A 26,056-nucleotide genomic window follows, 5' to 3' on the forward strand; every position below is an offset into this window, starting at 1 on the left:
CTGACATATGCCTCCTTCTTTGTCCTGACCAGACCCTCAATATCCCTCCTCAACCAAGGTTCCCTAAACTTGCCAGCCTTGCCCTTCAATCTAACAGGAACATGCCGACCCTGAACTCTTCCTACCTCACTTTTAAAAGCCTCCCACTTGCCAGACGTCCCTTTACCTGTAAACAGCCTCTCCCATTCAACTTTTGAGAGTTCCTGTCTGATGCCATTGAAATTAGCCTTCCCCCAATTTAGGACTTCAACCTGAGGACCAGTCCTATCCTTTTCCATAACTATCTTGAAGCTAATAGAGTTACTGTCACTGGTCCCAACGTGCTCTCCCACTGACACATCAACCACCTGCCCATCCTCATTTCCTAAGAGGAGGTCGAGTGTAGCCCCTTCTCTAGTCGGGCCATCCACATACTGCTTCAGAAAACTATCCTGGACACACTTAACAAATTCTTCCCCATCTGATCCCTGAGCACTAAGGTAGTCCCAGTCAATATTAAGGAAGTTAAAATCACCTATTATTACAACCCTATAATTCCTACACCTATCTGTGATTTCCCTACATATATGCTCCTCCATTTCCCTCTGACTGTTGGGGGCTTATAGTATAATCCCATCAAAGTGATCACCCCTTTCTTATTTCTAACTTCTACCCATATTGCCTCGCTGGACATTCCCTCCGGGATATCCTCGTTAAGTACTGCCGTGATGTCCTCCCTAATCAATAGTGTAACTCCCCCTCCTCTCTTACCTCCACCTCTGTCACGCCAGAAGCATCGGTACCCCGGAACATTGAACGGCAAGTCTTGCCCATCCCTCAACCACGTTTCCGTAATAGCTATAATATCACAATCCCATGCACCGAGTTCATCTGCCTTACCTGTAAGGCTTCTTGCATTAAAGTAAATGCAGTTTAGCCTACCAGACCGTTCCACGCTCCCTGTCCTACCCCTGCCCAGCCTGCCTACTGGACCTGCTTGCTTTAACCTCTACTTTTGCCTTAACTATCCCATCTGAGAGACTACTACTTTGGGTCCCACCCCCCTGCAAGCCGAGTTTAAATCCTCCTGAGTATTACTAGGAAACCTCCCCGCAAGGATATTGGTCCCCTTCCAGTTCATATGCAACCCGTCCTCCTTGTACAGGTCACCTCTGCTCCAGATGAGATCCCAATGATCCAAGTAGCTGAAGCCCTCCCGCCTACACCAGCTCTTCAGTCACGCATTCATTTGCATAATCCTCCTATTCCTGTCCTCACTAGCACGTGGCACAGGGAGTAATCATGAGATTACAACCCTAGAGGTCCTGCTTTTTAACCTTCTGCCTAACTCCCTATATTCACTTTGCAGGACCTCATCTCTCTTCCTGCCTATGTCGTTTGTACCAATATGGACCACGACCTCTGGCTGCTCACCCTCCCCTTTCAGAATGTCCTGCAGCTGCTCCGAGACATCCTTAACCCTAGCACCTGGAGTCTCGTTTGTGGCCACAGAAACGCCTATCTGCACCCCTTACGATAGAATCCCCTATCACTACAGCTGTTCCACCCCTTTTCCTCCCCTGTGCAGCAGAGCCCTATGGTAGGGATATACGGGGGATGTGTGGGATATGGTGGGGATACATGGGGAAGTGTCGGAGATGGTAGGGGAACACAGGAAAGAATGGGATATGGTGGGGTTACACTGGGAAGAATGGGATATGGTGGAGTTCCACGGGAAAGTGTGGGATATGGTGGGGGAACACGGGAAAGTGTGGGATATGGTGGGGGAACACGGGAAAGTGTGGGATGTAGTGGGGTTACACGGGAAAGTGTGGGATATAGTGGGGTTACATGGGGAAGAGTGGGATATGGTGGGGGTACACGGCGAAGTGTGAGATATGGTAGGGTATTTGGGGAAATGTGAGATATCATGGAGATGCATGGGGAAGTGTGGGATATGCTGGGGGCATATGGAGAAGTATGGGGTATGGTAGGGGTACACAGGGAAGTGTGAGATATGGTAGGGGTACATGGGGAAGAGTGGTATAAGGTGGGGATATACAGGGGAAGAGTGGGATATGGTGGGGGTACACGGGGAAGAGTGGGATACGGTGTGGATACACGGGGAAGTGTGAGATATGGTAGGGTATGTGGGGAAGTGTGGGAATTTTTGGGGGTACACGGGGAAGAGTGGTATATGGTGTGGGGTATGTTGGAGGTATACTGGGAAGAGTAGGATATGGTAGGGTTTACGGGGACGAGTGGGATATGGTGGGGCAACATGGGGACGAGTAGGATATGATAGGGATATATGCGGGATGTTTGGGATATGGTGGGGTTACATGGGTGAGAGTGGGATACAATTGGGATATACGCAGGAAATGTGGGATATTTTGGGGGAACACGGGGAGGTGTGGGATATGGTGGGGTTAAACGGGGAAGGATGGGATATGGTAGGGATATGCACAGGAAGTGAGGGATGTGGTGGGGAAATGCAGGAGATGTGTGGGATATGGTAGGGGTACACGGGGAAGTATGGGAGATGCTGGGAGTGCACGGGGATGAGTGAGATATGGTGGGGTTATGCAGGGAAGCATGGGATATGATAGGGTTATACACAGGGAAGGGTGGAATATTGTAGGGATGTATGGGGGATGAGTGGGATATGGTGGCATACACGGGGAAGAATGGGATAAAGTAGGGATATACGGGGGAAGTGTGGAATATGGTGGGTGAACACAGAAGAGTGGGATATGGTAGGGATATATGGGGAAATGTGAAATATCATGGAGGTGCACGGGGAAGACTGGGATATGGTGGGGATGTATGGGGGAAGTGGAGATGGTGGGGTTACACAGGGAAGACTGGGATATGGTGGGGTATGCAGGGAAGACTGGGATATGGTGGGGTACACAGGGAAGACTGGGATATGGTGGGGTACACAGGGAAGACTGGGATATGGTTGGGTACACAGGGAAGACTGGGATATGGTTGGGTACACAGGGAAGACTGGGATATGGTTGGGTACACAGGGAAGACTGGGATATGGTGGGGTACACAAGATTGGGATAAGGATGTGGATGCTTTGGAGAGGGTGCAGAGGAGGTTCACCAGGATGTTGCCTGGTATGGAGGGCGCTAGCTATGAAGAGAGGTTGAGCAGATTAGGATTATTTTCATTAGAAAGACGGAGGTTGAGGGGGGACCTGATTGAGGTGTACATAATCATGAGAGGTATAGACAGGGTGGATAGCAAGAAGCTTTTTCCCAGAGTGGGGGATTCAATTACTAGGGGTCACGAGTTCAAAGTGAGAGGGGAAAAGTTTAGGGGGGATATGCGTGGAAAGTTCTTTGCGCAGAGGGTGGGATATGTTGGGACATGGGGAAAGTGTGAGATATGGTAGGGGTACATGGGGAAAGTGTGGGATATGTTGGGGGTGCACGGGGAAAGTGTGGGATATGGTAGGGGTACATGGGGAAAGTGTGGGATATGTTGGGGGTGCACGGGGAAAGTGTGGGATATGGTAGGAGTACATGGGGATTGTGTGGGATATGTTGGGGGTACATGGAGAAAGTGTGGGATATGGTGGGAGTACATGGGGATTGTGTGGGATATGTTGGGGGTGCACGGGGAAAGTGTGGGATATGGTGGGAGTACACGGGGATTGTGTGGGATATGTTGGGGGTACACGGGGATTGTGTGGGATATGTTGGGGGTACACGGGGCAAGTGTGGGATATGTTGGGGGTATATGGGGAAGTGTGGGATATGTTGGGGGTACACGGGGATTGTGTGGGATATGTTGGGGGTACACGGGGCAAGTGTGGGATATGTTGGGGGTACATGGGGATTGTGTGGCATATGGTAGGGTACATGGGGAAAGTGTGGGATATGTTGGGGGTACATGGGGAAAGTGTGGGATATGTTGGGGGTACATGGGGCAAGTGTGGGATATGGTGGGAGTACACGGGGTTTGTGTGGGATATGTTGGGGGTATATGGGGAAGTGTGGGATATGTTGGGGGAAACGGGGAAAGTGTGGGATATGGTAGGAGTACATGGGGATTGTGTGGGATATGTTGGGGGTACATGGAGAAAGTGTGGGATATGGTGGGAGTACACGGGGTTTGTGTGGGATATGTTGGGGGTATATGGGGAAGTGTGGGATATGTTGGGGGAAACGGGGAAAGTGTGGGATATGGTAGGAGTACATGGGGATTGTGTGGGATATGTTGGGGGTACATGGAGAAAGTGTGGGATATGGTGGGAGTACACGGGGATTGTGTGGGATATGTTGGGGGTACATGGAGAAAGTGTGGGAAATGTTGGGGGTTCACGGGGATTGTGTGGGATATGTTGGGGGTACATGGAGAAAGTGTGGGATATGGTAGGAGTACATGGGGATTGTGTGGGATATGTTGGGGGTACATGGAGAAAGTGTGGGATATGGTAGGAGTACATGGGGATTGTGTGGGATATGTTGGGGGTATATGGGGAAGTGTGGGATATGTTGGGGGTACATGGGGATTGTGTGGGATATGTTGGGGGTACATGGGGATTGTGTGGGATATGTTGGGGGTACATGGGGATTGTGTGGGATATGTTGGGGGTACATGGGGATTGTGTGGGATATGTTGGGGGTACATGGGGATTGTGTGGGATATGTTGGGGGTATATGGGGAAGTGTGGGATATGTTGGGGGTACATGGGGATTGTGTGGGATATGTTGGGGGTACATGGGGATTGTGTGGGATATGTTGGGGGTACATGGGGATTGTGTGGGATATGTTGGGGGTACATGGGGATTGTGTGGGATATGTTGGGGGTACATGGGGATTGTGTGGGATATGTTGGGGGTACATGGGGATTGTGTGGGATATGTTGGGGGTATATGGGGAAGTGTGGGATATGTTGGGGGTACACGGGGATTGTGTGGGATATGTTGGGGGTACATGGGGATTGTGTGGGATATGTTGGGGGTATATGGGGAAGTGTGGGATATGTTGGGGGTATATGGGGAAGTGTGGGATATGTTGGGGGTATATGGGGAAGTGTGGGATATGTTGGGGGTATATGGGGAAGTGTGGGATATGTTGGGGGTATATGGGGAAGTGTGGGATATGTTGGGGGTATATGGGGAAGTGTGGGATATGTTGGGGGTATATGGGGAAGTGTGGGATATGGTAGGAGTACATGGGGATTGTGTGGGATATGTTGGGGGTACATGGAGAAAGTGTGGGATATGGTAGGAGTACATGGGGATTGTGTGGGATATGTTGGGGGTACACGGGGTTTGTGTGGGATATGTTGGGGGTACATGGAGAAAGTGTGGGATATGGTAGGAGTACATGGGGATTGTGTGGGATATGTTGGGGGTACATGGAGAAAGTGTGGGATATGGTAGGAGTACATGGGGATTGTGTGGGATATGTTGGGGGTATATGGGGAAGTGTGGGATATGTTGGGGGTACACGGGGATTGTGTGGGATATGTTGGGGGTACATGGGGATTGTGTGGGATATGTTGGGGGTACATGGGGATTGTGTGGGATATGTTGGGGGTATATGGGGAAGTGTGGGATATGTTGGGGGTATATGGGGAAGTGTGGGATATGTTGGGGGTATATGGGGAAGTGTGGGATATGTTGGGGGTACACGGGGATTGTGTGGGATATGTTGGGGGTATATGGGGAAGTGTGGGATATGTTGGGGGTACATGGAGAAAGTGTGGGATATGTTGGGGGTATATGGGGAAGTGTGGGATATGTTGGGGGTATATGGGGAAGTGTGGGATATGTTGGGGGTATATGGGGAAGTGTGGGATATGTTGGGGGTACATGGGGATTGTGTGGGGTGCAGCGCAGACATGCTGTTGATTTGCAGGATGGGGGAAGGCAGAGAGATTTGGTTGAGGGTATGGGGCACTGGATATTCAAGTGTTTGATAAGTTGCCAATATGATTATCTCCATGGTGATTTTATATTGTCTGTTTATCTGGGTATATATCGCTGCATATATAAACTGCTTTTTTGCCCTCACACAGCTTTATTCCACAAACCCCACTCTGCAACTTATACCACTCTCCAACTTAGACTACAAGATTCAATTTAGCTGCCAACTCACTGTCAAGGCTCCAATGAGCACTGGTGAGAGACTGAAAGATTGTCTATCCATACCTGTTGGATACTGCTGTCTTAAGACCTGTGTGTAGATCGTTAAAGTCCCCAGCTCACCAATCGCATAGTGTGCAAACACATAATAGTCCTCAAACGGTCATTGGGTTTATCCAGTCGGTAACATTCCCAAACACCAGAAAAATCCCAGGTTCCATCTCAGCACATTGCTGAGTCAAAGGAACCTGTATTGCCTTATGTTATTTGAGGGGAAATCAGCCAGGGTTCCTGCTCTTGATCATTGGCCAGTGACCCCTGGGTTAGGGGGGAAAGGAGGGAAGCTGCATGTACAATTGAATGATGCTGCATATGTCCTGACAAGCTCCTTGTCTGTATCTGATGTCTGAGTATCACTGGTACAGCATCTGTTCAGCCTCCTCTGGTTCAGTCAAGTAGCAGTTTCACAGTACTGAATATTGGAGGAATGCCGGTGTGTCCAGACTCCCAGACCTGGACATCCTCCATTCCGCTACACAGGTACCAATCCCGTGTTTAATTGCTGCTCAGTTGCGAGATGTGGGTGTAACCTGATTCTGTTTTTCTTCCACAGTTAGACAAGTTAGGGCCAGTCCTGGAGAAAATCATGAGCTCTTCCTGTGCTTTGCTTGGAATGAGCCTTGGCCTGGAGACTGAGGCTACCTGTCCTGTCTGCAGTTTAGATGTCAGCCAAGATGCCAGCAACCTGTGTCAGCGATTTCAGAAACTGCAGGACACAGTGAACACCCTGATTGACTCAACAGGAAACAGTGCTAAGGTAGAGTACTGTGTTAGACCAGGAGAGACACCGAGCTCAGGGAGAGTTCCACAATAGCCCAGGGGAGACACCGAGCTCAGGGAGAGACACCGAGCTCAGGGAGAGTTCCACAATAGCCCAGGGGAGACACAGAGCTCAGGAAGAGTTCCACAATAGCCCAGGGGAGACACAGAGCTCAGGGAGAGTTCCACAATAGCCCAGGGAAAACACAGAGCTCAGGGAGAGTTCCACAATAGCCCAGGGGAGACACAGAGCTCAGGGAGAGTTCCACAATAGCCCAGGGGAGACACAGAGCCCAGGGGAGACACCGAGCTCAGGGAGAGTTCCACAATAGCCCAGGGGAGACACCGAGCTCAGGGAGAGTTCCACAATAGCCCAGGGGAGACACAGAGCTCAGGGAGAGTTCCACAATAGCCCAGGGGAGACACAGCCCAGGGGAGACACCGAGCTCAGGGAGAGTTCCACAATAGCCCAGGGGAGACACCGAGCTCAGGGAGAGTTCCACAATAGCCCAGGGGAGACACAGAGCCCAGGGGAGACACAGAGCCCAGGGGAGACACAGAGCCCAGGGGAGACACCGAGCTCAGGGAGAGACACCGAGCTCAGGGAGAGACACCGAGCTCAGGGAGAGACACAGAGCTCAGGGAGAGACACAGAGCTCAGGGAGAGACACCGAGCTCAGGGAGAGTTCCACAATAGCCCAGGGGAGACACAGAGCCCAGGGGAGACACAGAGCCCAGGGGAGACACAGAGCCCAGGGGAGACACCAAGCTCAGGGAGAGACACAGAGCTCAGGGAGAGTTCCACAATAGCCCAGGGGAGACACAGAGCTCAGGGAGAGTTCCACAATAGCCCAGGGAAAACACAGAGCTCAGGGAGAGTTCCACAATAGCCCAGGGGAGACACAGAGCTCAGGGAGAGTTCCACAATAGCCCAGGAGAGAGACAGAGCTCAGGGAGAGTTCCACAATAGCTCAGGGGAGACACTGAGCTCAGGGAGAGTTCCACAATAGCCCAGGGGAGACACAGAGCCCAGGGGAGACACCGAGCTCAGGGAGAGACACAGAGCTCAGGGAGAGTTCCACAATAGCCCAGGGGGGAGACAGAGCTCAGGGAGAGTTCCACAATAGCCCAGGGAAAACACAGAGCTCAGGGAGAGTTCCACAATAGCCCAGGGGAGACACAGAGCTCAAGGAGAGTTCCACAATAGCCCAGGAGAGAGACAGAGCTCAGGGAGAGTTCCACAATAGCTCAGGGGAGACACTGAGCTCAGGGAGAGTTCCACAATAGCCCAGGGGAGACACAGAGCTCAGGGAGAGTTCCACAATAGCCCAGGAGAGAGACAGAGCTCAGGGAGAGTTCCACAATAGTCCAGGAGAGACACAGAGCCCAGGGGAGACACCGAGCTCAGGGAGAGACACAGAGCTCAGGGAGAGTTCCACAATAGCCCAGGGGAGACAGAGCCCAGGGGAGACACAGAGCTCAGGGAGAGTTCCTCAATAGCCCAGGGGAGACACAGAGCTCAGGGAGAGTTCCACAATAGCCCAGGAGAGACTGAGCCCAGGGGAGACACAGAGCTCAGGGAGAGTTTCACAATAGCCCAGGAGATACACAGAGCCCAGGGGAGACACAGAGCTCAGGGAGAGTTCCACAATAGCCCAGGGGAGGCACAGAGCTCAGGGAGAGTTCCACAATAGCACAGGAGAGACACAGAGCCCAGGGGAGACACAGAGCTCAGGGAGAGTTCCACAATAGCCCAGGAGAGACAGAGCTCAGGGAGAGTTCCACAATTGCCCAGGGGAGACACAGAGCTCAGGGAGAGTTCCACAATAGCCCAGGAGAGACACAGAGCCCAGGGGAGACACAGAGCTCAGGGAGAGTTCCTCAATAGCCCAGGGGAGACACAGAGCTCAGGGAGAGTTCCACAATAGCCCAGGAGAGACAGAGCCCAGGGGAGACACAGAGCTCAGGGAGAGTTCCACAATAGCCCAGGGGAGACACAGAGCCCAGGGGAGACACCGAGCTCAGGGAGAGTTCCACAATAGCCCAGGGGAGACACCGAGCTTAGGGAGAGTTCCACAATAGCCCAGGGGAGACACAGAGCTCAGGGAGAGTTCCACAATAGCCCAGGGGAGACACAGAGCCCAGGGGAGACACCGAGCTCAAGGAGAGTTCCACAATAGCCCAGGGGAGACACCGAGCTCAGGGAGAGTTCCACAATAGCCCAGGGGAGACACCGAGCTCAGGGAGAGTTCCACAATAGCCCAGGGGAGACACAGAGCCCAGGGGAGACACAGAGCCCAGGGGAGACACCGAGCTCAGGGAGAGACACAGAGCTCAGGGAGAGTTCCACAATAGCCCAGGGGAGACACAGAGCTCAGGGAGAGTTCCACAATAGCCCAGGGAAAACACAGAGCTCAGGGAGAGTTCCACAATAGCCCAGGGGAGACACAGAGCTCAGGGAGAGTTCCACAATAGCCCAGGAGAGAGACAGAGCTCAGGGAGAGTTCCACAATAGCTCAGGGGAGACACTGAGCTCAGGGAGAGTTCCACAATAGCCCAGGGGAGACACAGAGCCCAGGGGAGACACCGAGCTCAGGGAGAGACACAGAGCTCAGGGAGAGTTCCACAATAGCCCAGGGGGGAGACAGAGCTCAGGGAGAGTTCCACAATAGCCCAGGGAAAACACAGAGCTCAGGGAGAGTTCCACACTAGCCCAGGGGAGACACAGAGCTCAAGGAGAGTTCCACAATAGCCCAGGAGAGAGACAGAGCTCAGGGAGAGTTCCACAATAGCTCAGGGGAGACACTGAGCTCAGGGAGAGTTCCACAATAGCCCAGGGGAGACACAGAGCTCAGGGAGAGACACAGAGCTCAGGGAGAGTTTCACAATAGCCCAGGGGAGACACAGAGCTCAGGGAGAGTTCCACAATAGCCCAGGGGAGACAGAGCCCAGGGGAGACACAGAGCTCAGGGAGAGTTCCTCAATAGCCCAGGGGAGACACAGAGCTCAGGGAGAGTTCCACAATAGCCCAGCAGAGACAGAGCCCAGGGGAGACACAGAGCTCAGGGAGAGTTTCACAATAGCCCAGGAGATACACAGAGCCCAGGGGAGACACAGAGCTCAGGGAGAGTTCCACACTAGCCCAGGGGAGACACAGAGCTCAAGGAGAGTTCCACAATAGCCCAGGAGAGAGACAGAGCTCAGGGAGAGTTCCACAATAGCTCAGGGGAGACACTGAGCTCAGGGAGAGTTCCACAATAGCCCAGGGGAGACACAGAGCTCAGGGAGAGACACAGAGCTCAGGGAGAGTTTCACAATAGCCCAGGGGAGACACAGAGCTCAGGGAGAGTTCCACAATAGCCCAGGGGAGACAGAGCCCAGGGGAGACACAGAGCTCAGGGAGAGTTCCTCAATAGCCCAGGGGAGACACAGAGCTCAGGGAGAGTTCCACAATAGCCCAGCAGAGACAGAGCCCAGGGGAGACACAGAGCTCAGGGAGAGTTTCACAATAGCCCAGGAGATACACAGAGCCCAGGGGAGACACAGAGCTCAGGGAGAGTTCCACAATAGCCCAGGGGAGGCACAGAGCTCAGGGAGAGTTCCACAATAGCACAGGAGAGACACAGAGCCCAGGGGAGACACAGAGCTCAGGGAGAGTTCCACAATAGCCCAGGAGAGACACAGAGCTCAGGGAGAGTTCCACAATTGCCCAGGGGAGACACAGAGCTCAGGGAGAGTTCCACAATAGCCCAGGAGAGACACAGAGCTCAGGGAGAGTTCCACAATAGCCCAGGAGAGACAGAGCCCAGGGGAGACACAGAGCTCAGGGAGAGTTTCACAATAGCCCAGGAGATACACAGAGCCCAGGGGAGATACAGAGCTCAGGGAGAGTTCCACAATAGCCCAGGGGAGGCACAGAGCCCAGGGGAGACACAGAGCTCAGGGAGAGTTCCACAATAGCCCAGGGGAGGCACAGAGCTCAGGGAGAGTTTCACAATAGCCCAGGAGATACACAGATCCCAGGGGAGACACAGAGCTCAGGGAGAGTTCCACAATAGCCCAGGGGAGGCACAGAGCTCAGGGAGAGTTCCACAATAGCACAGGAGAGACACAGAGCTCAGGGAGAGTTCCACAATAGCACAGGAGAGACACAGAGCCCAGGGGAGACACAGAGCGCAGGGAGAGTTCCACAATAGCCCAGGAGAGACACAGAGCTCAGGGAGAGTTCCACAATAGCCCAGGGGAGACACAGAGCCCAGGGGAGACACAGAGCGCAGGGAGAGTGCTTTAAACAGCACTGACTGTTACTCATTCCGCTACAGACTATAGGCACCACCACTGCTACTATTTCTCACTCAGCCAAGTCAGGATACCTGTGAGTAGAGGCCAGGAATTTTGCTAGTGAAGAGAACTCTGTCACAGCAGAGCTGTGGAAATATTCCAGATTATGAAGACAATTATTCAGGAAAATTGATCCCTGTGGTGAAGGCTTTGAATCCCAGTAGAGGTGTGATCTGCTCACTGTGCAGCGAGCTGTTCGGGAACAAAGTGATCAATGCTTCCAGGGATGAGGAATTTCAGTTATGAAGATAGATTGGAGAAGTTCGGAGTGTTTTCCTTGGAGAAGAGAAGGCTGAGAGGTGATTTGATAGAGGTATTCAAAATCATGAGGGGTCTGGACAGAGTAGATAGAGAGAAACTGTTCCCACTCGGGAAAGAATCAAGAACGAGAGGGCACAGATTTAAAGTATTTGGTAAGAGAAGCAAAAGCAACATGAGGAAAAATAATTATAGGCTGGTCAATCTGACCTCGGTGGTGAGTAAATTGTTAGAATCTATTCTGAGGGTCAGGATAAACTGCCACTTAGAAAGGCACGGATTAGGGTTGTAATCTCGGGATTACTCACTATGCCACGTGCAGCTAAACACGTGGCTGAACAGCTGGTGTAGGAGGGAGGGTTTCAGATATCTGAACCATTGGGATCTCTTCAGGGACAGATGGGACCTGTACAAGAAGGACGGGTTGCATCTAAACTGGAATGGCACTAATATCCTGGCTGCGAGGTTTGCTAGCGTCACTCGGGAGGGTTTAAACTAGTGTGGCAGGGGGGTGGGAACCAGTAAATAAGGCCAGTAAGACTAAGAGGAAGAGCAGGCAGGGAGATGTTGCGGAGTACAGCGGGACTGGTGATCTGAAGTGCATTTGTTTCAATGCGAGAAGTATAACAGGTAAGGCAGATGAACTTAAAGCTTGGATTAGTACTTGGAACTATGATGTTGTTGCTATTACAGAGACTTGGTTGAGGGAAGGACAGGATTGGCAGCTAAATGTTGCAGGATTTGGAGAGGGATGTAAAAGGGGTGGGGGAGTTGCATTACTGGTTAAGGAGAATATCACAGCTGTACTGCGGGAGGATACCTCGGAGGGGTCGTGCAGCGAGGCAATATGGGTGGAGCTCAGGAATAGGAAGGGTTCAGTCACGATGTTGGGGGTTTTCTACAGGCCTCCCAACAGCCAGCGGGAGGTAGAGGAGCAGATATGTAGACAGATTTTGGAAAGATGTGAAGGTAACAGGGTTGTAGTGGTGGGTTATTTTAACTTCCCCTATATTGACTTGGACTCACTTAGTGCTAGGGGCTTGGATGGGGCAGAATTTGTAAGGAGCATCCAGGAGGGCTTCTTGAAACAATAAGTAGATAGTCCAACGAGGGATGGGGCCGTACTGGACCTGGTATTGGGGAATGAGCCCGGCCAGGTGGTCGAAGTCTCAGTAGGGGAGCATTTTGGGAACAGTGACCATAATTCCATAAGTTTTAAGGTACTTGTGGATAAGGATAAGAGTAGTCCTCGGGTGAAGGTGCTAAATTGGGGGAAGGCTAATTATAACAATATTAGGCAGGAACTGAAGAATTTAGATTGGGGGCGGCTGTTTGAGGGTAAATCAACATCTGACATGTGGGAGTCTTTCAAATGTCAGTTGATGAGAATCCAGGACCAGCATGTTCCTTTGAGGAAGAAGGATAAGTTTGGCAAGTTTCGGGAAGCTTGGATAACACGGGATATTGTGAGCCTCGACAAAAAGAAAAAGGAAGCATTCGTAAGGGCTGGAAGGCTAGGAACAGACAAATCCCTTGAGGAATATAAACACAGTAGAAAGGAACTTAAGCAAGGAGTCAGGAGGGCTAAAAGGGGTCATGAAAAGTCATTGGCAAACAGGATTAAGGAGAATCCCAAGGCTTTTTATACGTATATAACGAGCAAGAGGGTAACCAGGGAAAGGGTTGGCCCACTCAAGGACAGAGGAGGGAATCTGTGTGGAGCCAGAGGAAATGGGCGAGGTACTAAATGAGTACTTTGCATCAGTATTCACCAAAGAGAAGGACTTGGTGGATGATGTGCCGAGGGAAGGGAGTGTAGATAGTCTCAGCCATCTCATTATCAAAAAGGAGGAGGTGTTGGGTGTTTTGCAAAGCATTAAGGTAGATAAGTCCCCAGGACCTGATGGGATCGACCCCAGAATACTGAGGGAGGCAAGGGAAGAAATTGCTGGGGCCTTGACAGAAATCTTTGCATCCTCATTGGCTACAGGTGAGGTCCCAGAGGACTGGAGAATAGCCAATGTTGTTCCTTTGTTTAAGAAGGGTAGCAAGGATAATCCAGGAAATTATAGGCCAGTGAGCCTTACGTCAGTGGTAGGGAAATTATTAGAGAGGATTCTTCGGGACAGGATTTACTCCCATTTGGAAACAAACTTATTAGCGAGAGGCAGCATGGTTTTGTGAAGGGGAGGTCGTGTCTCACTAATTTGATTGAGTTTTTTGAGGAAGTGACAAAGATGATTGATGAAGGAAGGGCAGTAGATGTTGTCTATATGGACTTCAGTAAAGCCTTTGACAAGGTCCCGCATGGCAGACTGGTACAGACTGGGGGCGACACAGTGGCGCAGTGGTTAGCACCGCAGCCTCACAGCTCCAGTGACCCGGGTTCAATTCTGGGTCCTGCCTGTGTGGAGTTTGCAAGTTCTCCCTGTGTCTGCGTGGGTTTCCTCCGGGTGCTCCGGTTTCCTCCCACAGCCAAAAGACTTGCAGGTTGATAGGTAAATTTGCCATTATAAATTGCCCCTAGTATAGGTAGGTGGTAGGGGAATATAGGGACAGGTGGGGATGTGGTAGGAATATGGAATTAGTGTAGGATTAGTATAAATGGGTGGTTGATGGTCGGCACAGACTCGGTGGGCCGAAGGGCCTGTTTCAGTGCTGTATCTCTTTAAAAAAAAAAGTAAAGTCACAAGGGATCAGAGGTGAGCTGGCAAGATGGATACAGAACTGGCTCGGTCATCGAAGACAGAGGGTAGCAGTGGAAGGATGCTTTTCTGAATGGAGGGATGTAACTAGTGGTGTTCCGCAGGGATCAGTGCTGGGACCTTTGCTCTTTGTAGTATATATAAATGATTTGGAGGAAAATGTAGCTGGTCTGATTAGTAAGTTTGCGGAGGACACAAAGGTTGGTGGAGTTGCAGATAGTGATGAGGATTGTCAGAGGATACAGCAGGATATAGATCGGTTGGAGACTTGGACGGAGAAATGGCAGATGGAGTTTAATCCGGACAAATGTGAGGTGATGCATTTTGGAAGATCTAATACAGGTGGGAAGTATACAGTAAATGGCAGAACCCTTAGGAGTATTGACATGCAGAGAGATCTGGGCGTGCAGGTCCACAGGTCACTGAAAGTGGCAACGCAGGTGGATAAGGTAGTCAAGAAGGCATTCGGCATGCTTGCCTTCATCGGTCGGGGCATAGAGTATAAAAATTGGCAAGTCAGGCTGCAGCTGTACAGAACTTTAGTCAGGCCACACTTAGAATATTGTGTGCAATTCTGGTCGCCACACTACCAGAAGGATGTGTAAGCTTTGGAGAGGGTACAGAGGAGGTTTACCAGGATGTTGCCTGGTCTGGAGGGCATTAGCTATGAGGAGAGGTTGGATAAACTCTGATTGTTTTCACTGGAACGACGGAGGTGGAGGGGTGACATGATAGAGATTTACAAAGTTATTAGCGGCATGGACAGAGTGGATAGTCAGAAGCTTTTTCCCAGGGTGGAAGAGTCAGTTACTAGGGGACATAAGTTTAAGGTGCGAGGGGTAAAGTTTAGAGGGGATGTGCGAGGCAAGTTTTTTACACAGAGGGTGGTGAGTGCCTGGAACTTGCTGCCGGGGGAGGTGGTGGAAGCAGGTACGATAGCGACGTTTAAGAGACATCTTAAGAAATACATGAATAGGATGGGAATAGAGGGATACGGTCCCCGGAAGTGCAGAAGGTTTTAGTTCAGGCAGGCATCAAGATCGGCGAAGGCTTGGAGGACCGAATGGCCTGTTCCTGTGCTGTACTGTTCTTTGTTAATCAGGGATAGTCAACATTCATTTGTTAAGGGAAGGTCATGTCTTACTAACTTGATTGAGTTTTTTGAAGAAGTAACAAGGAGGATTGATGAGGGTAGTGCAGTGGATGTGGTCTACATGGATTTTATAAGGCATTTGACAAAGTCCCACATGGCAGACTGGTCAGTAAAATGAAAGCCCATGTGATACAGAGCAATATGACAGGTTGGATACAAGATTGGCTCAGTGACAGGAAACAAAGGGTAATGGTCGATGGATGTTTTTGTGAATGGAAAGCTGTTTCCAGCGGTGTTCCACAGGGCTCAGTGTTGGGTCCCTTGCTGTTTGTGGTATATATTAATAATTTGGACTTAAATGTGGGAGGCATTATTGGGAAATTTGCTGATGACACAAAAATTGGCCGTGTAGTTGATAGTGAAGAGGATAGCTGTAGACTCCAGAATGATATCAATGGTTTGGTTGAGTGGGCGGAAAAGTGGCAAATGGAATTTAATCCGGAGAAGTGTGAGGTAATGCATTTGGGGAGGACAAATAAAGCGAGGGAATATACAATAAACGGGAGGATATTGAGAGGGGTAGAAGAAGTGAGAGACCTTGGAGTGCATGTCCACAGGTCCCTGAAGGTGACAGGACAGGTAGAAGAAGGTAAATGGAATGCTTTCCTTTATTAGCCAAGGTATAGAATTCAAAAGCAGGGATGTAATGCTGGAACTGTATAAAACGCTGGTTAGGCCACAGCTGGAGTATTGCGTACATTTCTGGTCACCACATTACATGAAGGACATAATTGCTCTGGAGAGAGTACAGAGGAGATTTACAAGAATGTGGCCAGGGCTTGAAAATTGCATCTAGGAGGAAAGATTGGATAGGCTAGGGTTGTTTTCCCGAGAACAGAGGAGGCTGAGGGGTGACTTAATTGAGGTGTACAAAATTATGAGGGGCCTAGATAGAGTAGACAGGAAGGACCTGTTTCCCCTAGTGGAGAGGTCAATTACCAGTGGGCACAGATTTAAGATGATTGGTAGAAGGATTAGCGGGGACATGAGGAAAAACCTTTTTACCCAGAGGGTGCTGGGTTCTGGAATTTACTGCCTGGATCGGTGGTGGAGGCAGAAACCCTCAACTCATTTAAAAGGTACCTGGACCTGCACCTGAAGTGCTGGAACCGGCAGGGCTATGGACCAGGTGCTAGAAGGTGGGATTCGATCGGGTGGCTAGTTTTTTCGGCCAGCACAGACACAATGGGCTGAATGGCCTCCTCCTGTGCTGTAATTTTTCTATGGTTCTAAAAACTTTTTCACACAGCGAGTGGTTAAGGTCTGGAATGTGCTGCCTGAGAACGTGGTGGAGGCAGGTTCAATTGAAGCATTCAAAAGGGAATTAGACAGTTATATGAAAAGGAAGAATGTGCAGGGTTATGGGGAGACGGCGGGGGAATGGAACTGAGAGAATTTTTCTTTGGAATAGCCAGTGTAGACACGATGGGCCGAATGGTCTCCTTCACTAACGATTCTGTGAAACACCCATACATGTTTAAAGAATCATTGACTGAGATGGCCCAGAGGGAGCCATTCGGCCCATCGTGTCTGTGCTGGCTCTTTGAAAGAGTTATTCAATTAGTCCCACTTCCCCCTGCTGTTTTCCCGTAGCCCTGAAAACTTTTTCCCTTCAAGTATTTATCCATTTCCCTTTTGAAAGTTACTGTTTCATCGCCCTTCCAGGCAGTGCATTCCAGATCACAACAACTCACTGTGTAAAAACAATCTCCTTATCTCCCTCTTTGGTTCTTTACCAATTATCTTAAATCTGTATCCTCTGGTTACCAACTCTCCTGCTGACAGAAACAGATTCTTCTTATTTACTCAACAAACCCATTCACCTCCATCAAATCTTCTCTTAATCCTCTGTGCTCCTTGGAGAACAGTCTCTCCACAATTAGCAATGTTTAGCATAACCTCAAATAAAAATACTCAGCAGGTCAGGCAGCATCTGTGGAGAGAGAAACAGTTACCGTTTCAGGTCTGGTGATCAGTAATAGACCTGAAATGTTAACTCTGCTTCTATCTCCAGAGATGCTGCCCGACCTGCTGAGTATTTCTCGCATTTTCTGTTTTTATTTCAGGTTTCCAGCATCTGCAGTATTTTGCCTTTATTTTCGCATAACCACCTTGCTTTTGCACTCTTTGCCTTTATTTATAAAGCCAAGGATCCCTTATGCTTTTTATCAGCTTCTCAACTTGTCCTGTCGGCTTCAAAGATTTCTGTATACATCCTGGGTCTCTCTGTTCCTGCACCTGCTTTAAAATTGCATCATTTGGTTTATATTGTCTCTCATTCTTCCTACCAAAAAGCATCACTTTGCACTTCTCTGCATTAAATTTCATTTGCCATGCGTCTGCTTATTCCACCAGCCTGTCTCCTGGAGTCCTCCTGGAGTCTGCTGCTATCTTCCTCACTGTTTACTACATTTCCAAATTTAGAGTCTTCTGCAAACTTTGAAATTATGCCCTGTATACTCAAGTCCAGGACATTAATATATATCAAAAAGAGCAGTCGTCCTAATATGTACCCGTGGGGAACCCCATTGTATACTTCCCTGTAGTTTGAAAACCAACTGTTAACGACTACTGTCTGCTAGAGGCCTGGGACCCGACCTGACCCTGACGGGACCCGACGACATGTCGGGCTCGGGTCGGGCCGAGTCCAGATCGAGTTGGGTCGGGTTGGGCCGGACACACACGGTAACTGCTCTGCGGCTAAGTATTAAAAATAAAAAAACTTACCGGAGCTGGGAGTCCGGGACAAAACTGAGTCTGCACAGTGAGCGAGTGACATCACTATGACATCTCACGCATGTGCTGCAGTTTCTTCCAGGTTCAGTGTCAGGAAGGTAAGCGAAGGGATGGTCGGGTCGGGCTTGGGTCCTGAGTAGTGACGGGGTCGGGTCGGGCACGGGTCCTGAGTAGTGACGGGGTCGGGTCGGGTCGGGCTTGGGTCCTGAGTAGTGACGGGGTCGGGTCGGGCACGGGTCCTGAAGAGTGACGGGGTCGGCTCGGGCTCGGGTCCTGAGTAGTGACGGGGTCGAGTCGGGCTCGGGTCCTGAGTAGTGACGGGGTCGAGTCGGGCTCGGGTCCTGAGCAGTGACGGGGTCGAGTCGGGCTCGGGTCCTGAGCAGTGACGGGGTCGGGGTGGGCTCGGGTCCTGAGTAGTGACGGGGTCGGGTCGGGTCGGGCACGGGACCTGAGCAGTGACGGGGTCGGCTCGGGCACGTCCTGAGGAGTGACGGGGTCGGGGTGGGCTCGGGTCCTGAGTAGTGACGGGGTCGGGTCGGGTCGGGCACGGGTCCTGAGCAGTGACGGGGTCGGCTCGGGCTCGGGTCCTGAGTAGTGACGGGGTCGGGTCGGGTCGGGCTCGAGTCCTGAGGAGTGACGGGGTCGGGTTGGGCTCGGGTCCTGAGTAGTGACGGGGTCGGGTCGGGCTCGGGTCCTGATTAGTGACGGGTTCGGGTCGGGCTCGGGTCCTGAGTAGTGACGGGGTCGGGTTGGGCTCCGGTCCTGAGTAGTGACGGGGTCGGGTCGGGCTCGGGTCCTGAGTAGTGACGGGGTCGGGTCGGGCTCGAGTCCTGAGGAGTGACGGGGTCGGGTCGGGCTTGGGTCCTGAGTAGTGACGGGGTCGGGTTGGGCTCGGGTCCTGAGTAGTGACGGGGTCGGGTTGGGCTCAGGTCCTGAGTAGTGACGGGGTCGGGTCGGGCTCGGGTCCTGAGTAGTGACGGGGTCGGGTTGGGCTCGGGTCCTGAGTAGTGACTGGGTCGGGTCGGGCACGGGTCCTGAGCAGTGACGGGGTCGGGTCGGGCTCGAGTCCTGAGGAGTGACGGGGTCGGGTCGGGCTCGGGTCCTGAGTAGTGACGGGGTCGGGTCGGGTCGGGCTCGAGTCCTGAGGAGTGACGGGGTCGGGTCGGGTCGGGCTCGAGTCCTGAGCAGTGACGGGGTCGGGTCGGGCTCGAGTCCTGAGGAGTGACGGGGTCGGGTCGGGCTCGGGTCCTGAGTAGTGACGGGGTCGGGTCGGGTCGGGCTCGAGTCCTGAGGAGTGACGGGGTCGGGTCGGGTCGGGCTCGAGTCCTGAGGAGTGACGGGGTCGGGTCGGGCTCGGGTCCTGAGTAGTGACGGGGTCGGGTCGGGTCGGGCACGGGTCCTGAGCAGTGACGGGGTCGGCTCGGGCACGAGTCCTGAGGAGTGACGGGGTCGGGGTGGGCTCGGGTCCTGAGTAGTGACGGGGTCGGGTCGGGTCGGGCACGGGTCCTGAGCAGTGACTGGGTCGGCTCGGGCTCTGGTCCTGAGTAGTGACGGGGTCGGGTCGGGTCGGGCTCGAGTCCTGAGGAGTGACGGGGTCGGGTTGGGCTCGGGTCCTGAGTAGTGACGGGGTCGGGTCGGGCTCGGGTCCTGATTAGTGACGGGTTCGGGTCGGGCTCGGGTCCTGAGTAGTGACGGGTTCGGGTCGGGCTCGGGTCCTGAGTAGTGACGGGGTCGGGTCGGGCTCGGGTCCTGAGTAGTGACGGGGTCGGGTCGGGCTCGAGTCCTGAGGAGTGACGGGGTCGGGTCGGGCTTGGGTCCTGAGTAGTGACGGGGTCGGGTTGGGCTCGGGTCCTGAGTAGTGACGGGGTCGGGTTGGGCTCAGGTCCTGAGTAGTGACGGGGTCGGGTCGGGCTCGGGTCCTGAGTAGTGACGGGGTCGGGGTGGGCTCGGGTCCTGAGTAGTGACTGGGTCGGGTCGGGTCGGGCACGGGTCCTGAGTAGTGACGGGGTCGGGTCGGGCTCGGGTCCTGAGTAGTGACGGGGTCGGGGTGGGCTCGGGTCCTGAGTAGTGACGGGGTCGGGTCGGGCTCGGGTCCTGAGTAGTGACGGGGTCGGGTCGGGCTCGGGTCCTGAGTAGTGACGGGGTCGGGGTGGGCTCGGGTCCTGAGTAGTGACGGGGTCGGGTCGGGCTCGGGTCCTGAGTAGTGACTGGGTCGGGTCGGGCACGGGTCCTGAGTAGTGACGGGGTCGGGTTGGGCTCAGGTCCTGAGTAGTGATGGGGTCGGGTCGGGCTCGGGTCCTGAGTAGTGACGGGGTCGTGTCGGGCTCGGGTCCTGAGTAGTGACTGGGTCGGGTCGGGCACGGGTCCTGAGTAGTGACGGGGTCGGGTCGGGTCGGGCTCGAGTCCTGAGGAGTGACGGGGTCGGGTCGGGCTCGGGTCCTGAGTAGTGACGGGGTCGGGTCGGGTCGGGCTCGAGTCCTGAGGAGTGACGGGGTCGGGTCGGGTCGGGCTCGAGTCCTGAGGAGTGACGGGGTCGGGTCGGGCTCGGGTCCTGAGTAGTGACGGGGTCGGGTCGGGTTGTGCTGCGCACGGGTCCTGAGTAGTAACGGGGTCGGGTCGGGCTCGGGTCCTGAGGAGTGACGGGGTCGGGTCGGGCTCGGGTCCTGAGTAGTGACGGGGTCAGGTCGGGTCGGGCTTGGGTCCTGAGGAGTGACGGGGTCGGGTCGGGCTCGAGTCCTGAGGAGTGACGGGGTCGGGTCGGGTCGGGCTTGGGTCCTGAGGAGTGACGGGGTCGGGTCGGGCTCGAGTCCTGAGGAGTGACGGGGTCGGGTCGGGCTCGGGTCCTGAGTAGTGACTGGGTCGGGTCGGGTCGGGCTCGAGTCCTGAGGAGTGACGGGGTCGGGTCGGGCTCGAGTCCTGAGGAGTGACGGGGTCGGGTCGGGCTCGGGTCCTGAGTAGTGACGGGGTCGGGTCGGGTTGTGCTGGGCACGGGTCCTGAGTAGTAACGGGGTCGGGTCGGGTCGGGCTCGGGTCCTGAGCAGTGACGGGGTCGTGTCGGGCTCGGGTCCTGAGTAGTGACGGGGTCGGGTCGGGTCGGGCTCGGGTCCTGAGTAGTGACGGGGTCGGGTCGGGCTCGGGTCCTGAGTAGTGACGGGGTCGGGTCGGGCTCGGGTCCTGAGTAGTGACGGGGTCGGCTCAGGTTCGGGTCCTGAGTAGTGACGGGGTCGGGTCGGCTCGGGTCCTGAGTAGTGACGGGGTGGGCTCGGGTCCTGAGTAGTGACGGGGTCGGGTCGGGTCGGGCTCGGGTCCTGAGCAGTGACGGGGTCGGCTCGGGCTCGGGTCCTGAGTAGTGACGGGGTCGGGTCGGGTCGGGCTCGGGTCCTGAGCAGTGACGGGGTCGGCTCGGGCTCGGGTCCTGAGTAGTGACGGGGTCGGGTCGAGTTCTTTTTCCCAACCTCAAGCAAGCCTCTACTGTCTGCTTTCTGTCCCTTAGCCAATTGCCTATCTATGCTGCCACTGTACTTTTTGCTGATAAATGAATTAAGTGGCATTTTGTCATCTGCTGCCTAACTGTTTTAGCTGGATGTTTAGCACCACATTTATGGATTTTCTGTTTCCCAGAGATAATCAGTAAAGCCCTGAGCAGGGTGGAAGCAATAAGATAAACCAGTACTGGGGAGATGTACCTGTATCCATCTCTGCACTGCATTGCCACCCAGTGTCCCCTCCCCCATCCACACACCTCTCTCCCGCTCTCCCCTCTCCCTCTCTCCACTCCCCCTCCAGCTCTCCCTCTCTCTTCCCTCTCCCCTTCCCTCTCCTCCTCTCTCCCTCCCTCCTTCCATGATGCTGCCACGTGTACAGTTACATCTCTTTCAATTGTTGTAGGACCTGGAACTGCAGAGCCAGATACAGAATCATATTCTGCAGCTGCAGGGAGAATGTGAGAGGCTGAACTCCATGGCTAGCCAGCTGCTGCAGGATGATCAGCTCCACCAGAAGAATATTGAGGTAGGTGACTCTGGAGGTCAATCTGGACTGGGATGGCACAGGAACAGTTCAGATCAGGATCCACGTGGGGTGTTACGAATAGGTAGTTAATTTTTTTTTCTCAGAACTAATTTCGCTGTTTTTTCAACCACCTATCTGTAAATCGATTAGTGATTGAATTTCTTTCCCTGCCTTAAACCCTGATAATAAATGACTGCATCAACAACACGATTTTTGAAGTTAAAACAAAGAAGTAGGGTTTATTAACACACTCTTTAGTTCGGAAAGGGGGGGGGTTAACTTTGCCACACATGCTTACAAACATTCAAGAAAAGGTTAAAGGTGCAAAAAAGGCAAGGACACTTACTAAATATAAACTTAAACTACCATGAATTTTAGTTAAAACTAATGCCGTTAAATTAGCAGAAAAAGTCCAAACGTTGGAGATCACTGATTAGAAATGCCAAATAGGGGAGGAGCTGTTGGAAATATCTCTTTTCCTACAGATTTCTTCTTTGCACTCTCAAAGGTAAATGGAGGAAGCTTGATTTGGCTCAAGTCACCTTTTAGATGGAGAGGAAACTGGCATTTTAAAGATCTATGCACCTGAGCCCCCAGTTCTGTTTGGACATCCACTGTACTTAACCTCTTCCCATTTAGAAAGTACCCTGCTCTATCCTTTTTTGGTCCAAAATGGATAACCTCACACTTGCCTGCATTGAAATCCATCTGTCACAGTTTTGCCCATTCACCTAGTCTGTCAATATCTCTGCAATTTTATGCTATCATCTAGACTGTCTACAATGCCGCCTAACTTTGTATCATCAGCAAATTTGGATATATGACTTACTATGCCATCATCCAAGTCGTTAATGAATAATGTGAATAATTGAGGTCCCAACACAGATCCCTGCGGGACACCACTAGTCACATCCTGCCAATCGGAGTACTTACCCATTATGATTTAGAGATACAGCACTGAAACAGGCCCTTCAGCCCACCGAGTCTCTGCCGACCATTAACCACCCATTTATACTAATCCCATATTCCTACCACATCCCCACCTGTCCCTATATTTCCCGACCACCTACCTATACTAGGGGCAATTTATAATGGCCAATTTACCTATCAACCTGCAAGTCTTTTGGCTGTGGGAGGAAACCGGAGCACCCGGAGGAAACCCACGCAGACACAGGGAGAACTTGCAAACTCCACACAGGCAGTACCCAAAATTGAACTCGGGTCGCTGGAGCTGTGAGGCTGCGGTGCTAACCACTGCGCCACTGTGCCGCCCCAACTCTCTGTCGCCTACCAGTCAATCAACTTTCTAACCATGTCAATAATTTGCCTTCAACTCCATGGGCTTCTACCTTAGTTAACAGTCTCTTATGTGGGACTTTATCAAATGCCTTCTGGAAGTCTATATAAATAACATCCATAGACATTCCCCTGTCCACTACCTTAGTCACCTCTTCAAAAAATTCAGTGAGATTTGTCAGGCATGACCTTCCTGTCGTGAATCCATGCTGGCTGTCCCTGATTAACTGATATCTTTCCAGATGTTCAGTCACCCTATCCTTGATTATAGACTCCAGCAACTTGCCCACCACAGATGTCAGGCTAACTGGTCTGTAATTTCCTTGGTTCCCCCTTTCACCCTTCTTAAAAAGTGGAGTGACATGTGCAACTTTCCAATCCAGAGGGACTTGGAGGGCTCAATGGCCTGTTCCTGTGCTGGACTGACCACTCCTGAATCTAGGGAACTCTGAAAGACTATAGTTAGGGCATCTACAATGTGGTCCCCTACTTCCTTTAACACCCTCGGATGGAAACCGTCAGGTCCTGGGGATTTCTCACTCTTTAGTTCCATTAATTTCCTTGTTACTGATGATTTACTTACGTTAATTGTATTAAGTCCCTGTCCCCGATCGGCTATTAATATTTTCGGGACTTCCGGCAAGTTATCCTCCTTTTCAACTGTAAATACTGAGGCAAAGTAATTGTTCAACATGTCTGCCATTTCCCCATTATCAATGACAATATCTCCATTTTCAGCTTTTAGTGGGCCGACATTGCTCTTGACCACCCGCTTTCCCTTTATGTAACTATAAAATTTCTTCTTATTGATTTTGATGTCCCTTGCAAGTTTCCTTTCATAATCTCCTTTAGTAGGGAAGGGACAGAGTGTAGTGTATGCAAATTTGCTGATGATACAAAAATAGGTGGGAAGGCATGTTGTGATGAGGACACAGAATCTGCAAAGGGATATAGATAGATTAAGTGAGTGGACAAAAACTTGGCAGATGGTGTTCAATGTGGGAAAGTGTGAGGTCATCCACTTTGGTAGGAAGAATAAAAAGGCAGATTATTATTTAGATGGAGAAAGACTACAAAATACTGCAGTACAGAGGGATCTGGGTGTTCTTGTACATGAAACACAAAAAGTTAGCGTGCAGGTGCAGCAAGTAATTCTGGAGGCAAATGGAATTTTGGCCTTTATTGCTAGGGGATTAGAGTTTAAAAATAGGGAAGTCTTGTTACAACTGTACAGGGTGGTGGTGAGGCCACACCTGGAGTACGGCGTACAGTTTTGGTCCCCGTATTTAAGAAAGGATATACTGGCATTGGAGGCAGTTCAAAAGAGTTTCACTCGGCTGGTTCCTGGGACGAAGGGGTTGACTTATCAGGAACGGCTAAACAGGTTAGGCCTTTATTCATTGGAGTTTAGAAGAATGAGGGGTGATCTTATTGAAACATATAAGGGGGCTTGACAGGGTAGATGTTGAGAAGATGTTTCCACTAGTGAGGGAATCTTGAACTAGGGCACATAATTACAGAATAAGGAGGCACACATTTAAAACTGAGATGTGAAGGAATTTCTTCTCTCAGGGTGGTGAATCTCTGGAATTCTCTGCCTCAGAGAGTTGTGGAGGCTAGATCACTAAATGTATTTAAGGAGGAGGTAGATAGATTTTTGAAATCTCGGAGTTGAGGGGTATGCGGAGCAGGCCCGAAAGAGGAGTTGAGGCCTGGGACAGATCAGCCATGATCTTACTGAATGGCGGGGCAGGCTCGAGGGGCTGAATGGCCTCCTCCTGCTCCTGTTTCTTATGTTCTTATCAATGGGATGGCTTGGGTGCTAAAATTTGGGACCAACATTTGGTAATCAATACAGCACCGTATGGAATCTCCAAGCTGCAGAACATTAGTGTCTAGTATAGTGGAATAATTTTTGGAAGGCAAGTTCTCAGCAGACCTTCCTGGTTTCAGCATTTCTTCCTGATTAGTGTCAGGTACAGATACAGGGACAAAACTAGCAGGGAAGGAGCGAATCCCATTTTTCTCTTGGTTCAATGTCTTCTATTTCTGTTCTGATTACTTGACACTATTCTGATGAAATTCAGGTAGGTCTGTGTTCTTTCTGTGGCTGTATGTACAAGCAGATTCACCAAGCCGGGTGAACTCATTGATTCAGATCCACCTCCATCTCAGGTAGGAACAGAAGATGAACGGGCTTCTGGTGAATGTACTCCTGCTTCGGGTACTCCCTATTTGTACGAGTCCCCGAATTCCTCTTGAAGCACAGCTCTAATTACAAATATTGTTTCACTGGACAGCAAATCAGGATCACCTGGGGAAAGCCTTGATAGTGTGATCTTAGTAGGAGTGTTTTCACACGGCTCTGGTAAATTCTAGACAATGGATACTGGTTTCACTTTCTGACTGACCATTAATGTTGTATTTGCTGTATGAGTGCTAATCTGATAACTGGTCAGATGCACACCTTGGACTGTAGACCTATGCTCTGCAGGGTGGTAAGGAGTCTGCAGGGGAATAGCAGGTGGTGTGGGTCCATTCAGCTTTGGAAGCAGGACAACAGGGGAGCTCCAACCACTTTGGCCAGGTTTGACTACATCCTTATCCAGCATGTTTTGCATTTCCTGTCTAACTTGAGCAGCTTGTCAGAG

General features: G+C 51.7%; 1 protein-coding gene across 4 annotated transcripts in view; it reads left to right on the forward strand.

Annotated features, from left to right (window-relative positions):
- Positions 1–26,056, forward strand: part of LOC137359321 (glutamine-rich protein 2-like) — a 399,372-nt gene that overhangs the window by 77,162 nt on the left and 296,154 nt on the right. For all 4 annotated transcript variants that reach the window (XM_068025348.1, XM_068025349.1, XM_068025350.1 and 1 more), the window contains exons 9-10: positions 6,700–6,903; positions 21,987–22,109. In XM_068025348.1, coding sequence (XP_067881449.1) covers positions 6,700–6,903; positions 21,987–22,109 — 327 coding nt within the window. The remainder of the gene's footprint in view (positions 1–6,699; positions 6,904–21,986; positions 22,110–26,056) is intronic.

Source organism: Heterodontus francisci, unplaced genomic scaffold (genome assembly GCF_036365525.1).
Source record: "Heterodontus francisci isolate sHetFra1 unplaced genomic scaffold, sHetFra1.hap1 HAP1_SCAFFOLD_524, whole genome shotgun sequence".
In the NCBI taxonomy this organism is placed as follows: Eukaryota; Metazoa; Chordata; class Chondrichthyes; order Heterodontiformes; family Heterodontidae; genus Heterodontus; species Heterodontus francisci.